General features: G+C 43.8%; 1 protein-coding gene across 5 annotated transcripts in view; it reads left to right on the plus strand.

The window, feature by feature from the left end:
- PASD1 (PAS domain containing repressor 1) overlaps positions 1-16,901 on the plus strand; it is a 96,136-nt gene that overhangs the window by 67,545 nt on the left and 11,690 nt on the right. For 4 of the 5 annotated variants that reach the window (XM_064463203.1, XM_064463207.1, XM_064463205.1 and 1 more), the window contains 10 exons: positions 715-771; positions 2,153-2,307; positions 3,092-3,183; positions 5,023-5,112; positions 6,171-6,291; positions 7,485-7,598; positions 8,282-8,400; positions 9,272-9,354; positions 13,081-13,187; positions 15,902-16,049. In XM_064463203.1, coding sequence (XP_064319273.1) covers positions 740-771; positions 2,153-2,307; positions 3,092-3,183; positions 5,023-5,112; positions 6,171-6,291; positions 7,485-7,598; positions 8,282-8,400; positions 9,272-9,354; positions 13,081-13,187; positions 15,902-16,049 — 1,061 coding nt within the window. In that variant the 5' untranslated portion in view covers positions 715-739. The remainder of the gene's footprint in view (positions 1-714; positions 772-2,152; positions 2,308-3,091; positions 3,184-5,022; positions 5,113-6,170; positions 6,292-7,484; positions 7,599-8,281; positions 8,401-9,271; positions 9,355-13,080; positions 13,188-15,901; positions 16,050-16,901) is intronic. The other variant, XM_064463206.1, reaches the window with a different exon arrangement.

Here is a 16,901-nt window from a genome sequence, read left to right on the forward strand (position 1 = left end):
GCTGGAAGAGGAAGTTTTAACTTCAAGTCTTGAATCCCGATGGCAGGACACAGCTCAGGTGGTGTGGTGGAAGCCCACCAGTGCAAGCAGCAGTCATTAGCTGCAGGGTGCTTTGCATGAACCTGGCTATCTCATCATCTCCTAGGTGTCCTGATAGTACCCTGCTGTTGCCTAATACTAATCCTTTGGGGGATTAGCACAGTTTCCTTCTTCCCCCTGTGCCCTTCCACTGGGAAAGAAATCTCAGGTGCTTTTCAGGCATTGCAATGCTTGAAATCAACCAGCAGCCTGTTTGATTTCCCAAAACAGGACCAGGTGCAGTGCTGCCTGATACAGACATCAGAGTCAAATCGGCTTTCACATTTGCAGGGGAGATGCTGATTCCTGTGCAGAGTTCAGTACTTCGGCAGGGTTCCCCATCCTATGGCAGAGGGGAGTGCAAAGGCAGGCTGAGGGGCTGCTGCTTCTTAATGGTTTCCCTTAAGTCATGCTTATTGTAGCTGTATGTTTGGGCATATAGCAATAGTTTCACTTCTCAAGCCTCAGTAGCTGACAGAACAAGCAAGAAACTACATACCAAGAGTGGAGTTTGGGAAAGGGAAGATTGAAGCATTCAGGAGGTCATAAAATACAAACTAGCAAGCTCCATATTCTGATATACTCAACAAGATCAGGGAATATGTCTCAGTAAGTATGTCTGTCTTTTCCTTCCAGAGCCCTGTGTTGTGTAAACGAACTGATGGATGAAGATGAGAAGGACAGGGCAAAGAGGTATGAAGGGATGCACAGAGCATGAGAGTGGAAGCACTCTCGGGGAGAACTGTAAATACTGTGTTGTCCGATGCTTGAAAAAGTACTCGGGACCACTGATGTCAGAGGCAAAACCCCCATGCAGTTTACAGGCTCTGTATAGCAGACCACAAACAGCATAATTATGTCACCATTTTCAAGCTTTTCATAGTGTCTTTGACCACCCCTACAACGGGTTAATCAGATAAGCAGTCCTTAAATTATTTTGTTGTGCCCTCAGTCTTGTGTTATCCCATGGCTATTTATTATCTTGATGCAGGACTCCTGACCTCTGATTTTAATGACATCATGCAGTGCTGCCCACCTGGGGTAGAGTTCCCCGTGAAACTTAGAGAGCAGTCCTGCTTTAGCACAGGTATGAGTTAGCCTCCCTTCAGAGAAGCATTTGGCTCAGTTCTAATTAGTCATCACACATGACTGCCAAAACAGAGACGGCTGTGAATATAAATGCTGGATCTGAGAACCTCCAAATGCCAACCTGAATATGAATGGAAATGCTTTCTGGATACCACGCTCGGTCTAGATCACAGGAATCAAGTATCATCATGAATACACTTGTAATGAAAATTAATTACTACTGGAAGAGATTGTATGGAAATAGAGTTATCTCAAATATGAGCGTTGGAAAGAACATTTTGGAAGAAACTGTTTTTAATGGAGGGGAAAACCCTAATAAAACATTGTTAAATTGTATTAATGCAAGCTGGAAACTTGCCTGTGGTTTCCGCAGCCAGACTCTTAACATTCCCAGTTTCATATATCACAGCAGCAGATTTTCAAAACCAGATGCAAGAGCAGGTGCTTGACTTCATTCTGCAGTTGAGATGTCTCTGCATAGTATTGTATCTCTATAAGTTATTTTTGCAAGTACAAGTCAGGTAATAGGGAATCCTTTGCATTTTGAACTTTATATGTGTGTGTACTAACTGCAAAACAGAAGTTCATAAAAATGAGGTGGGCAAAACATGAGCACGTAGATGCCAGGACTTCTCTTACTAGAAGAATTTTGCCCATTACACTTTCATCTCATTATCACTATTTTTGAAACAATGGGACCTGCCGCTGAAATGTATGTAAGGATACACTCTTGCTCAAATGATCGTAAATAGTATTTGTTTCCTCCAGGTGTTCCTTGTTGGTGGTAAGCTCTGTTGCGCTGCAAGGCTCTAAGCCCCAGCAAGGCACTTACACCTGAGTCTCAATTTTAAGAAATGAGCAGGCCCAGCAGAGTTTAGATTCTTGTATTTAAAGTGTTTTACTGAGGCAGGGCCATTTACCTCTCCCTGGGTCGAGCTGTAGGTCCTTCATTTTGCTTAATGGTATTTATGTTTCTGTCACCCAGGGCATCACGCAACAAATCTGAAAAGAAGAGGAGAGACCAGTTCAATGTCCTCATTAAAGAGCTTTGCACGATGCTGCAGGGCCACGGCCACCCTCTCAAGATGGACAAGTCCACAATATTGCAGAGGACCATCGACTTCTTACAGAAACAGAAAGGTACTGGGGGGTGCTGGCCTGCTCCCATTGAAGGCACTAGCTCTGCATCTCTCCAGCAGCCAGTTTCCACTCAGAAGATGAAAACTGTTTTTTCCATGCAACTAAGGCCTCCAGAGAGGATATGAACCTAAGCAGGGGGCAGAATAAGGCATAGCAGTTGGCCTCAGGAAATGGACTAGGCTTGAATACAGTGATGACCAGTTAAACACAGATATACTTGAAAAGATGCAGTGCTGTATGCTTTTTAATGTAGCGACACAGCTCCATTTCCCTCGCTGGCCTCCACACCCCCTGGCACACTTTGTACGCTCTCAAACAGAGCACGAGGGAGGAAGAGCTGAGGAACAGCACGCACTACAAAAGCCAGGGGAAAGGTGTTTCTCTGCCCTGTTCCCAGGTCTCCTGGGGTAGGACATGGCTGGGTGCAGCCTGTTCTGCTGCCTGGGCACTCCCCCGAGCCTTCCTGAAACAGCTCCAGAGCCACGCACACCCTCTGCTCACGGTGATGCTCAGCCACTCTGAAATTAGCCCATTGACCTTAATTTTTGAAGGACTTCTTCAGACCTTCCAAAATGTCTCCTCTTCCTTTTCTTGATTTCTAATGCATTTGTATTGTGATGGCGTGGAAAATGACTGTTGCATACAAGAAGGCTTTGTGTGGAGAATGATCTGAGGATGTTTCCTCAGAAAGCCTCTTAACAGAAATCTAGTGTTACTTGAAAATGAAAAAAAAAAATTTCAACTAGCATGAGTCATGTTGCTTTTTTGATGTTTTCTCTTTAAGAAATCACAGCACAGACAGAAGCCTGTGAGATTAGACAAGACTGGAAGCCTTCATTTCTTAGCAACGAGGAGTTCACCCAGTTGATGTTAGAGGTAAGAAGACATTAAAGCTGCATAGATTAGTGAGGAGTAATCAGTTCAGTGTAGTAGTACAGGGATATAGTTCCTTTTCACCTGTAGGTCCCCATAATGTTAATGATTTCTACTCTGCTGGCACACATAATCCAAACCTGACAGGAACCAATGTTGTGATAAATGCTTTGCAGACACAGAATTAAAAATATGATTGCATCCTCTTAAAGATAAACAGCTTTTCGTTTAGGAATGAAGACCAATTTGGCCTGGTGAGAGAGAGGAGAAAGAGAATTTCCCTTCGCAGAAGAGCTGCTAGAGCTAGCAGTTTTAGCAAAAACTTGAAAGGACCTGGAAAAAACAGAGCAGCTCTCTTCCTCCCACATCCCATTAGCCAGGCAGCATTTACTTTGCTGCCTGTGCTGCTGCTAGCTCTGCGGTGCTGTACTTGTGATGTATCTTTTGCTTGGATTGCCTTTAAGTGCATTCAGGAGAACAGTTCTGATACTCTCACCTGCAAAAATGCTTAGCTGATCTAGAAACAGCCCATGAGCCTACCCTTTTTCCTTTCTTAAGGATGCTGCTTTGGGTTTGTGCTGCGTGCTGATCTGGCGAGGACATCTCCTACCCTGCGTGGGCAGCTGTTGCTCTTTGCCCCACCAAAATAAGGGTGTATGCTGGGCTGAGCTGGGAGGTGCTGCAGTGCCTTAGTTATTCTTTTTCATCAGGACGTCGTGACTCACCTCCCTGGAAAAGTCTGTTCGTTCTTTCTGGGAATTTTTCTCACCAAACAGGCTAGTTTGTTCTGGCTGAGTCAAAATAAATTCCCCCCTTAGAGGTGGCAGCAGAGAGAGAGCGCGCCCTTTAATAACCATTGGCTTGATGGACTATGTTAGACTATTGACCAGTTCACTTAAAATCAGTGTTTTCTTCCAGAGAGGGCTTATTTTCAGCAAAGGCGGAGTATGATGGTGAGGTGGGGAATAACTGGCTGTGTGGGAAGATGGTGAATGCTGCATCTTTGGCTCCCCGTAGCTAAGCTGCAGAGCAGCCTAACAGTATCTTTAGAAGAGTTGGCTTTGTGCATGGTGCTGACCAGAGATTAAGAGGTTAAACCTCCCAGACCTTGGTAAGTGTTAGAGAAGAACAGGGACAGACACTGGGTCAATGGTACAAAAAGATGCTGTGAAGAGTAGGGAGAGCACCCAAAGAAAAAAGCACGTGCTGTGACTTAAAAGGGACAGAGAACTTTGACTGTGGTACAGAAACTGTTGTGAATAAGAAGAGAAAACAAAAGAAACTTCAAAATTATTGTGTCACTAGCCTGACAAGTGAGTGCTATAAGCAAAACAAATAAGCCTTTAGATCTTGTCCGTATTGTCTATAAAATGCATTGTATAATTTTTCTGTTTGTGCTTATCCATCCATCTGCCGATCCATCTATCCACAATGCTGGGTTTGCCATGATGATATCTAACATCTCCTTACGCACCAAATTGGTTAACTATTGTGTAAGTCAGAACACATAATGAAGTGACTAAAGTCACCAGGATTGTGTGGGTGTAGAAATTTTAACCACCACTGTCTTGCTTCATGTTAAATAAATACACACTGGGTGAAAAATACAAGTCAATTTGATATTAATGAGCAAAGAAGAATATAAGAAGAATGTTGAATTAGACAGCATGTGTAATTCTTTTTTTTTTTTTTGCATTGAACTATCATTTCTGTAATTGTTTAATGTTTGTTTTAGGCCATTAGAAGTATCACCATAGAATAAATTAGCCTATTATATTTTAAGTTGTTCCCTTGCCTAATTCTTTTTATTTTTTTTTCTTTTTGCCTGCCTTTTGTCATTAGGCACTAGATGGCTTTCTCATTGCTCTTACCACCGATGGGATTATTATTTATGTATCTGATAGTGTTTCGTCTCTGCTTGGACACTTACCGGTAAGTTCTGACAACGCGATGTGTTGAAGAATCATTCCCCTGCCTCAACACAGCCCCGGCACTGCAGGGCTGGTTTTGTCCAAAAAGGCAACTGACTGTGGGTGGGAGAAAAACCAACAAAATCTTAGGGAGCTTTTCAAGCTCCTGTGAATAACAGATTCCCTGTCAGGGTCTGCAAGTTAGCTAAAAAGAACCTATGCAAAATCACTGTACTCGTAGCTCACCGCTTGGTAGCGCATCTGAAGGAGGGTCAGGGTAGTGCTTATCCCACCAGGTATATGGAAAATCTCGTGCTTGTGAAATCTGTGCATGCTGAAGCTCTTCTCAGATAATTTAAAGATTATTTCAGGACTGAGTGTATGCTCTTCTAATGTCATTGGGTTTTTTTCTACTTTGAGCCCACGGTCTTTAGCAACAAATATGTGGCCTCAGTTTTCTGGGAGAATCTCTAGGCATCAGTTAGCTGTTGGGTATAGAAATTTCTTCTGGGCCCTCGAAAACAGTAACTCTATGTGAGGGCAAATTTGAGCACACAGTTAACCTGGCTGAATGTCCTAGTGTGCAAAGAAACAAATACGTGCTGACATTTTGGTAGAACTCCTTTAGTCAGGATGTGTGGGTTTATCAGCACTGAAACGCTTGCAGGTTGAGCTGATTTGGCCAGATGTTCAGCCTAGAAGACAAATGGAGGATGTGAGGAGGAGCTCTCCCACTTCTGTCTTGTGTTTCTAAAGGGAAATGTTTACAATTTTAGTTTTTATTATATTTCTCATCATGTTGTATTCCTGTGGTACCAGGGGTTCTTTCCTAGCTTGCACCTGCTGAATTGAGGGGCAGCCTCTGGGATCCGTTCAACCTTTTGCAAATAGATAGCAACCCTGGGGTAAAATAACCTAAGGGTTATATTCTGCCCTAGATCCGTCTGCAGATTGACTGGGCTTCCTTGTCTTACGCATCCGCGCTAGACCGGCAGTGTCTGTGCTCTGCTGCGGGTTGAAAAGCCGTGTGGTTGTGTCAGGCTGTACTGCTGAACATGACAAAGCATTCTTTTGTATCAGTCAGATTTGGTGGACCAAAATATATTAAACTTTCTGCCTGAGCGGGAGCAGAGCGAGGTGTACAAGCTCCTTTCTCCACATGTGCTCATGACAGATCCTGTTGCAGCTGATTTTCTAAACGGTAAGCTCTGCTCTTGTCTGTCACTCAGGGAAATTTGCCAGAGGCAAACAGCTCCCAGGGGAGCCTGCACAGGGCTCTCCAGCTATTTAACTCTCCTGCCTGCCACTTCTGTTTTGCTGCAGTTAGTATTTCTGGGTTTTAATGCAGCACATCATCTAATGTTCCTACATGCTCCCAATATTTGGTCTTTGATACAGACTGCCAGTGTTTTACTGTCTGCTTTGTATCATAGGACAGTGAAGTAGTTGCCCTCATTAGATATTTTTCCCAGCGCAGGTTGCTGGACTGAGCCTGTGAAAGGAGTGAGGGGCTTGGGGGAAAGAAAAGGGTAGGAGAAATACCAAAGGGTTTTGGCAGTCTGTGTTCCTTTGGAAGCTTGCATGTCTCGGGACACCTGAGAAACCCAATATGTAACTTAAGCAACAGCATTCCTATCTGAACAGTCCACCCGGATCTCTACTGCTGGCTGCTGTCCCACTCTCAAAATGTCCCTTTGCCCCAGAAAATATCTCCAGCACCAGAGCAGGTAGCAGTGTCTTCCTAGCAGCCACGTTTCACCAATCCTGTGTTGAAAGCCCCCCTTCCCCGGTGGGTTCACCATGGCCAGGCAGTGCTAGCCTCCCCTCTCCACTGCCCTGTAAGCATCAGTGGGAACTGGGCAGCCCTCGCGCTCATGCTCTGCCCTGGGGTTGGTTTCCTTCTCACTGAAGACCACATAGCCTAATCCATGATGTTCAGACCTTGGGCTGAAAACTGAATAAGAGCTTGGCACAGTGCCCTCCACTGCTAATGGAATGGCTTAGGGTGACTTCAGTGCCCTTTGGATCTGGGTGCCACTGAGCAGTGCCAGAGCAGAGTACTGCAATATCACTTAACAGCTTTGCATGAAATCATTCATGCACAAAGTTAGGGGAAAATACTGCCGATGGGTGTTGCCAGGGCTTCACGCCCAGCGTAGTGGGGTGGCTGTAAAGCCATGGGAGGAAGGGTAAGAATACATTTCCTTAAGCAGAACCAGCTGATCATTGCTCCTAGTAGTTATATATTTACTTACAGGTACCAGGAGCATCCCAGCAGGGTGTACTCAGATACCTCAGCAGCAGGGTTGGTATAAACACCTAAATAGATTTGATATATGAAGTGCAGACTTCTAGTAACATTGTGTATGTCTCCCTCTCTTTCTCTTATTCCAGCAGAAAAACAAATAGAGTTTTGCTGCCATTTAGCAAGAGGCAGCTTAGATCCGAATGAACCCCTGATGTATGAATATGTGAAATTTGTAGTGGATTTTAAATATTTTACTCATGGTAAGTTACTGCTCCAGCCTATCTTTACCTCTCTACCTCTTTCCTTTAAATTGTGTGTTGATCTGTAGCCTCCTAAAGGCCTTGTTTCAGCTGAAAGTGCCCTGTAGTTGGCAGGGATGGAATGAGCTGTGGATATATTGGAGATATTTTTCATATAGAAGGGGGGGGGGGTTTCTTCTGTTAGTCAGAAGAGTGCACTCTTCTGTGTGCCATGCTTCAAGAAGTGATACCAGACTGATCCTACTTCCATTTGACCCACTGCCAATTGTAAAACAGCCTCTCTATATATAAATAACCAGTAAAATGTGCTATAAAATATGATGTTCTGTTTCACTTGTGGCAATCAAATTACACTTTTTGAAGATTAAATAGATTGAGAAACCTATAAAATCTTGAATCTTGCAAACGTTAAGTTGGAGAAAGGCTGACAATGAGATTGCACACTGTGAGCTGCTCAAAGCTGCCTTATGAAGCTTCCCTGCAAGCCAGGGGTAGGTGGTTACAACTGTGTAACTCAGAGCCTAAAGGGTCGTACTTTAAATGACACCAGCGTGTATCAGTGTGGCATCGCCTTGTGGGTAGGAGGAGTTTGTTGCTTGGGTTTCATCAGTCATTGTACCTGTCTTAACATGAAAAGAAAGCTCTCCTTCCTCTTCTTAAATAAATTGTCTGGTTGTGTCTAGTGCCTACACCCTCCTGTAATGGCTTTGAGTCAGCTATTGCACGAGCTTTCAGGTCAGCCACGGAGGAGCAGATTTGCCTCGTAGCAACTGTTCGTCTTGTCACACCGCAGTTCTTAAAGGTGAGAGCTCTGTGACTTCCCTTCTGTGTGGGGATCAGCTGGTGCTCAGTGGCAGAGCTGCACCAGTATGACGAGCTGTGTGCTCGGCTGTTGCAAGGGGAGCCACGTTGCAGCAGCCTCTCAAAGAGGGTGTTTGGCAGCACAGATTCTTTGTGTAAAGGGTCGGTAAATGAGAGAGGACATGGCTGTGTTTGTGAGTGGGAGATGATGTAAGTATGTATTTAGGAATGACGAGATATAAAGCGGGAGCTGCTTTTGAGAAGAGGCGGTTGTGTGGTGGGGTGTCTCAGAGCAGTCAGCCCAGGAAGCGCCAATACAAGGTGACCAGCTAAACCACTTGAAAAGTTGCAGCCTTTAAAGAAATACATCCCACCTCTCCTATGTGTAAGAAGGCCACCTACATCTTGAAACACTGAGAGCACCTTGCTTCATGGGCTCTTTCTGCTGGTCTATAAGTGCCCCATGGTGCAGTGCAGTGATGACAGGGACAACAACCGTAGGCGCTTCTCGCTTGGGAGAGCGTTAGCCAGCTCGGTTTGAGGCTGGACCTGGTGCTGGCATCCATCTTCAGATAGCAATATTTACAAAAAGCTGGGGAATTTTGCCTAAAGACTGCAAGATGAAGCCCTTGGACTATTTGTCCTAGCTCTGAAGTTCAGCTCAGGGTAAATTATTCATCCACTTTTCATCAGTTTAGGCATCTACAAAACAAGGCTTATATGTTCCTTGGAGGAAAATAGGTCAAGTGCTTTAAAAGCCATGTATTTTGCTAGTGTTTCTTATACCAAGAAAATGCATCCTTGGTCTTGTTAGAGGGCTCCTTTTGGTATTTCATAGACTTAAACATCTGAATGTGCCAACTATTTTGCAGGAACTCTGCAATGTTGAAGAGCCATGTGAAGAATTTACATCGAGGCATAGTTTGGAATGGAAGTTTTTATTCTTGGACCACAGGTAAGATTTGGTTTTTGTCACTGAAAAATAAATAAACTGTAGTTTAAAAATGGAAAACTTTGTGTAGGTATTGCCTGAGATCCCAAGTAGAATAGCTATAGTTAAATGCAACTGAGTAAGTAATAAAACTCTGAATTTATTTATAAGGCACCCTTAAATGCTTTGCTCTTTTCCCTATTTTAAGCAGGTAAGGAACCATATAAAACAGTGGGAAAAGGCTAGAAAAATGTCTAAGTTCACCAAGATATTAGGTCATTAAAACAGCAGTGTGGGTCCTGTTCCCTGTATTGGTTTAGCCCTTCTCTTTTCCAGCTACAGCTTCCAGGAATCCTTCTAAATATTTTACTCTGTCAATAAACTTTTGATTTTTCACCTTGAGAAATCATGGCATTTATAAAAAGAAAAGAAAAAGCAGTGGATTCGTTTATTTAATTGCAGATTTCTTTTTGACAATGCCATACGGTGGGCTAGGATTCAGCCTGGTGAATGAAACAGACTGGAACCACTTTATTAAGCTGATCAATATACGATTAATTTTCTTCAAAAGAAGCTGGAGGTTTTTGTTCGCTCTTTTGCTTCTCTGTATTTGACATGTACGCATAAGCACATAGCAAAATCCTACCCTTTCCATTGCACCAAGCTGTACAAAGGTAGCCATTACTGGGAATAGAAGACTAGTAAATAAGGCTGTAGGAAAATAATATTTGGGAGGAAAAAACCCTAAATATCACCTGCACATTTAGAGCAAGAAAGAGAGAGAGCAAATATAAAGGAATAATAACTTGCATTCACATAATTATCAAGAGTGTACCTCACACATGATACCTTGAAGCATGGAGGAACTGATCCTGTAACAGCCCCAGGTTGATGCTGTGTGGTTTGGGACAGTCGGCTTGTTATTCAGGTTGTCGAGGTCTTGTTCGAGTGACTTTCGTAGACTTCAATTGACCTGCCCAGCAATGCACATTTTCAGAATCGAGTGATCAATGTTAAGATCTGTAAAAGAGCCCATAGCCCCTTATTTCCCTGTCTGATGAAGTGAGCTGGTTTTCCAAAAGGCTGTGTCTCAGCAGCTCCTGTGAATAAGGCGAGCAGGAGCTGCTTTGAAATCTGTCAAAGAGTCTTTTGATGAATCTGGGTTATGACTCAGAGAGGAATCTTTCAGCGCTGGGTGCTTGCAGCCAGTCCAGTCCCACTGATATCCCTAGTGAGGAACCCATTGTTACTGAGAGTAAATTAAGCTGATGCAGATGCTGAGGCAGAATTTGTGACAGCCCTGGATGCGAGCAGTGAGCCCAGACCCAGGAAGGAGTGCAGGATCGTAGGGGTCGTCTCATTTAATCACCAATTCAAACCTCTCTCCAGCAGAGTCTGCAGGACGCTGTGAAATGTTGGTGGGTGTTTCGCTGTTTCTTGCTTATTTGTGTCAACTCACACCACCTGGCACTGAGGTGTGCCATCAGCAGGGGCAGAGGGTACCCAGAATGAGTTGGAATCAGGACCTTTGCTATTATGATGACAATATAAATTGGAGTAAAGATAGATAATGCGGAAAGCACTCCATAGATCTGGATAAACATTAGAAAACTAGGAAAAAAAGATCTGTATTCTGGGTCTACATGTATGTGTAGAGGAAGAAAACCTGACAACTTTGATAATGATCTATTTCTCTTCTGCACTGTAGTCCTCTCCTTATTTCCCTTCATTTGTTAAAAGACTGCACTCAAAAGGGTCTCTGAAGACTGTGCATTTCTATATGCACCGCGAGTTGCAGGCCTCAAGGCTGCAACTTAAGCTAACAAGACCCTTTTAAATTGTTCCACAAGCAAGGCAGCTTCTTGTCAAATGGCAGATGAGGAGGATTTTGTGGCTGCTTTCTCATTTAAAGCATTCTGGTGAAAGTCAGGAACGCACAATACTTTCCCGATCAGCTTAAATGTTTATCTGATGTGCATCTGAAAGACATTATTGTTTTGAATATAAGCATGTCATTAAAGATAGGAGAGACACTCGTGTGTTCTGCCAAAAAGACAGCAAGAAGTACACTTTAATAAATACACATATTATTACCATTAATAGAAATCTGGGTCACATGAGGAAAAGCAACACAGTGCTCTATGTAAAGTTATTTGAATAAATAAGGCTGTATTGTGGTGGAGACCACTGTGTACTAAGCGCACTCTGTTTCAAGACACTTGCCATCAGGGAGCGTGGAGGATTGGCTCTTCCAGCCAACCCCTTGTGCTGGGACTCAGGAGCTCCTGCTGAGACCTTGATCCTCCTGGGGCTGCTGTTGAGCAGATCCCTGGCTGTCCTTCCTCTTCCCCTGTTTCCCATTTGGTGCCAAACTGCTCGTGGTTGTGGGGGAGAGGTTATAGACCTGTCTGGGCTCTCTTTAGTTGAATATTCTATGCCCACCATGTCTCTCAAGAGTACAAATGTGGAGCTGGGCCGCTCAGCCAGGACACGGGAACTTCACATATTAATATCCAGAAGACCTAGGATCGATTCATCCAAAGCCAAATGTACTTGCACTTAAATAATTTTTGCTCATACACTTGGCCACTTTATGGCATTCACCTTCCTTAAGAGGGTCACTCCGCACACCAAGAGAAAGGCAGTGGGAGAGGCACAGTTGATAGGCAGTGACACCTTCAGACCGCCCCGGTTTTGAAACGTTAACCGTTTTGCTAACACACCGCTGCTTTATTCCTGAGGAACACGCTGAACTTGGCAGCTGAGCCTCATGCTGTCAGCACATCCAGCAGCCAAAACAAATAGGTGGAGCCAAATTAGCACAAGTCCAACCTCACAAAGTATGTGCAGTGCTTGAATTGGTGCAAGCAGGAGTGTACTTGGGTGCTAGGGGACAGAAGGTGGCCTGGTGATCCAGGGAGCAGAGGCAAAAATAGTGGTTTTTCTCCTCACATTTCAATATTGTTTCCTAATCAGAAGGTAGCAGGCTCTGGTGAAGACTGTGCATAACCTCAGTGTTGCTAGAACACCTGCTTAAAAAAAATCTCATATTTTGCCTAGAAAATGGAAAATCTAGAATTAGCAGCAGAATAGTCAGGTAAGTCATTGCAGTGTGCCCATCTAAATACTTCAATTCCCTCTCTACCTGCCGTAGAAATAACAGTCCTTAAAATCAGCCCCATGCCTATTCTTATCTTTACTACCAGCATAGAAATATTTTTTTTGCTGGTTATAATTTCCTAAGCTTTTCCTTTCCCAAAGTATTTGGGAACAATTACTTTTTCTTTTACCCAAGCTGGTCCTGACACTCATTGCAGCTTCCCACTTACTCTGTCTTCTGCAGTTACTACCCAGATGACATTTACATCCAACCTTCTGGATAATTTTACTCGAGCTCCAAGTTATTATGCACACAAACAGCCGTAGCGTTTCTCAAGCTATGTGTCTCACAAGCGTGCTTAATGAATTGAGTCACCTGCATACGTACATGCCTTTCTCTACACCCACATAATGAATAGGCTATGAAACAGTAAACACACACCTTTTCATTTTCTCAATTTTTACCTCTCCCTCGCTTTTTTTTTTTGCTTGTATATGAAAATACATTGTTGTGCATATGAAAATCCACTCCTCATTTCCCTGCCAAATGAACATACGAGATGGTTTTGGTTGCTTATATCGTAGTGTATCTGCCAGGATGCCGAAGTGTCAGGTTTTGTGCTCACTCTCTGCCCTTTGCTTCCCTCCTAGGGCTCCGCCTATTATAGGATATTTACCCTTTGAGGTTCTGGGAACGTCAGGGTATGATTACTACCACGCAGATGACCTGGAGCTCCTTGCTAGGTGCCATGAACACTGTAAGTTCCTCTCCCTCTGCAGCGCGTGCCTGTCTGAGCTCATTTGTCATTCATGCAAAACCTTTTGCTGTCGTCACAAAAGGCATCTTTATCTGGAGCACAAGGGAGTTCTCTCTTCCCATGACAGACTGTCATAGCGGATGCTTACCTGGGAGGTTCAATCCCTGCAGAATTCACTCAGCTCAGGAACTGTGTGCAGGTTTCCCATATTGGCAGATACCCTGTTTGAGCACAGGTTGGCTGAGAGTCAAATGAGATTAATAGATGGGAAGTCAGAACTTTATACCCCCTGCCCCCAGTTTGTGAGGGCAGCCCCAAACCCTGGGTGTTTTGTTGATTGTCACGGTTCACGGGGTCTTGCTGTTCCCTGAGCTCCGGAGTCAGCCAGGAGGCTCAGCTCACCAAAATGCCTTCTGAAAGCAACATTTGGATTGCCTGCCTGTGCAATTAGATTTTGTGAAGGTCACTTAACTATTAGTCAAATGCTTCTGGAGATTCAGACTTTTTTTTAATATAAAAGTATTGAATACATATTCCCTGTGGGTGAAGATGGCTCATTTTTGGTCAACCAGAAAGTAAAGCAAAAAATCAGAAAAGTCCAGATCAGGTTGATGTATGAACACCAGAGAATGTCCATGAAGTTCATCTTCATGAAAGGTGAAATATTGTGGCCTGCAAGAGCGCAGGAGGAGCCAGGTCAGAAGGAGCACTTAGCCCGAGTACGGCAGCAGTGCAGCCCGCTGCTGAAGCACCATGTCCTGTTGAAGGGCAAAAGGTGGCAGCAGGCATTGGTCTACTATTAATCAATGTGCTTTTCCTACCTGATGGGCATGTGAGATGTTTTATCCCTGAGACTGTATCTTTCCATTTTGTTACATGCACTTCAGACTGAGATACTGAGCTAGAATTAGGTCTGTCCTCCAGCTGGCTTGCCTTGCCAAGCACTGTAATGAAAAGGAACTGCACACTTTATAATAAGCATCTAGGTAATCAGATATTTTGCCAAGAAAACCTACTTATATGTTTCCTGTCGGGCAAGCTCTCTGCCTGTTTGTGTCTCTGCTATCTCTGTTTGAGGGTGTTTTGTCAAAAGGAAACAAGGACACACAAAGAGTGGAGAAAGGGGGATGCTGTAGCTGCTCTGAGATGCAGAGCAGCGCAATGCAGGGACGCCAAGAAGCTCCCCCAGCGCACTGGAGCTAGACAAGCTGCTTCATCTCTGAGTTGCAAACCACCCCCATCTCTACCACCTACCTTCTACCACGTAGACATATAGGACATTGAAGGACCTAGCAGAGAATGGAGAAAATGGCTTCTTCTCTGAATGTCAAGTTTCCCCACTCCACTCTCCCGATGGCTTTTCTGTCCTGCTCAAGGCAAAGCGCTGGTACAAAACAGGCAGCAGGGAAGCGAGTCGCCCGGCTGAGCACCGAAGGAAGCTGTGAAAGGGGCCAGACACAAGTTGTGTCAAGTGCAGCAAGGGTGTAGATGGGACTATTAAAGGAATATTTTAATTGCTTTCAAGTACAGTACTTTTTAGTGTTGTCGCTTAAAAGACCAGACAGAAATGAGCTACTTAACCAAATTATTTTCTTTTGGTAATACGTGTGTGCAGTTTGACGTAGACACTAACTGTATTGAGAGTGGGGTCTGTTCATTCTGCAGAGAATCTATTTAGTGATGTTCTACATCTCTGCTAGCCATGGATCCCCTCGAACATATTAAAAGAGTGTTTGCACAACACACCCGAAGGAAAGGATCTTTTAATCTTACTGTGCAGGGGGACAAAGTAAGTTGCTTCAGCAAATCTCTGCCAGGACTAGGAGCTGAGTGATCCCCAGCATAGCATGTTAGCCAGAAGACCTTCGCTACGTGCCTCATCTAAAGCCCATCACTGTTAATGGGATCGCTAAAGAAGTTAGTCCTGATATTTAACAAAATAGAGGTTTGCAGGTGAGTAAAAATACTTGGGTTAGTGTGGCTTGCTAAGTTCCTGTTTGTCAGGTTGACCGCTCTGGGCAGGCGTCTTGCCTGCTGTGAAGTGAAATGGGTTCGCTTAAACCACGTTTGTATTTTCCTTTGTATAATTATGGGTATTTTAAGTGAGCATGTTTCATTTTGCACTCCCAGCAGTCCAGGAACAATTAATGTGGTTATTTAATGTAGTTCCCCTCATTATGTTACAGTTGTATTACACCACTTGAGATTTTTCTGGACATACCCTGATAATGCATACTGGGTCTGGTGTATTTAGGTCATCTCTTGCAAGAAAACTCTCAGTTAAATTGCTGGAACTCCACTATCTTATTGTTTTGTGCCATTATTAGGACCCTGACTTCAAGCCCCCACTCTTTAAAATGCATTCTCATATATTTGAGAAAGACCAATACTTTGTTTAATGTTATTTATGCTTATTTCAGAGGAATCCACAAATAGTTATAAGAAAATAGCTAGTTATATAGTTATGCCAATTATTAGTTCTAAGAAGAATCTCGGAATAGCGAAGTGTACTTTCAGAAATCAGTAGCAGAAAAGAACACAACTAAAAGCTCAGTACGTGGCTGGGTATCATCTGTCATGTTTATAAAGCCGCAAGAGCCACTTCAGTGCAGTAGCAGACTGCAAGAGGACTACGGGACCAAGTGTTTCTTCTAATTGCTTTTGCACCATGAAGTTTCTGTTTGCTATAAATTGCCTTCTCTTTTGTTTAACAGTGATGCAGTTTGGAAAAGGGAAGTCCTGTTACTATCGGTTCCTGACCAAAGGCCAGCAGTGGATATGGCTGCAGACACACTACTACATCACCTACCACCAGTGGAATTCCAAACCCGAGTTCATCGTTTGCACGCACCTGGTAGTCAGGTAGGAGCAAGCCCCAGACACTTTACAACGTATGTCCCATGTGCTTATCCCTTATTTTTTTCTAGCTCTGTTTTGTGTTAGCCAAATATTTGCTTTGCATACTGACATGCTAAGATGGTATGTAATTCCATAAAACCATTACAACAGGGAACATGGGGAAAAGCATAATGTTTTCATTACTCTTTTTTTTTTTTTGCAACCGGGCCAAAGGCCTGGAAGCCACCGGGGGCCAAGTCTATCTGTGTGTTACATTCCCCTTTTATCTCTAGCGATGGCATGGCCGTAGGAAGAATTAAAGCTGTTAGGAATCAGACGGCTTTACGGGCATGAATGGGATCATACACCTCCTACAAAACCTTTTGGTCAGAGCTTTAAATATGTATGACTTGAAGTTAGCTGCTGTCCTGCTAGCCGTATTCCTCACCTGAAATCCAGCCCAGGATCCCCCCCTAGTGGGAAGCTGCTTGTGCTTGGTTGCAAACCCATGCTGCAAGGCAGTGCGCGTGTGGGACGCTCTGTGATAGGCACCTTCTGGAAGGGAATCTGCTTGATCACCACTGTCGTCTCAGAAAAGACTGTGTTAAGACTGAGAATATATTTACTGAAGGGCTGGAAAAATAGTGACATACTGGTTTGCTCTATTAACTTGAGTAAACATATTGCTCACTGCGGATTTCTTTACTGCCAGGAATCAATTTGAATTTTTTTCTGGTCCCCCTTTTCCATGTCAGACATCTGGAAGAACAAACACTAGTAAACTGGGGTATTCTGAAATACAGACTGAGAATCCCTTACACCTCTAAACAGGTGTAAGTGGTTAGAGCGGTGTGTGCTGATATAAAGTACATGCCA

This window comes from Phalacrocorax carbo, chromosome 11 (genome assembly GCF_963921805.1).
Source record: "Phalacrocorax carbo chromosome 11, bPhaCar2.1, whole genome shotgun sequence".
Taxonomy (NCBI): Eukaryota; Metazoa; Chordata; class Aves; order Suliformes; family Phalacrocoracidae; genus Phalacrocorax; species Phalacrocorax carbo.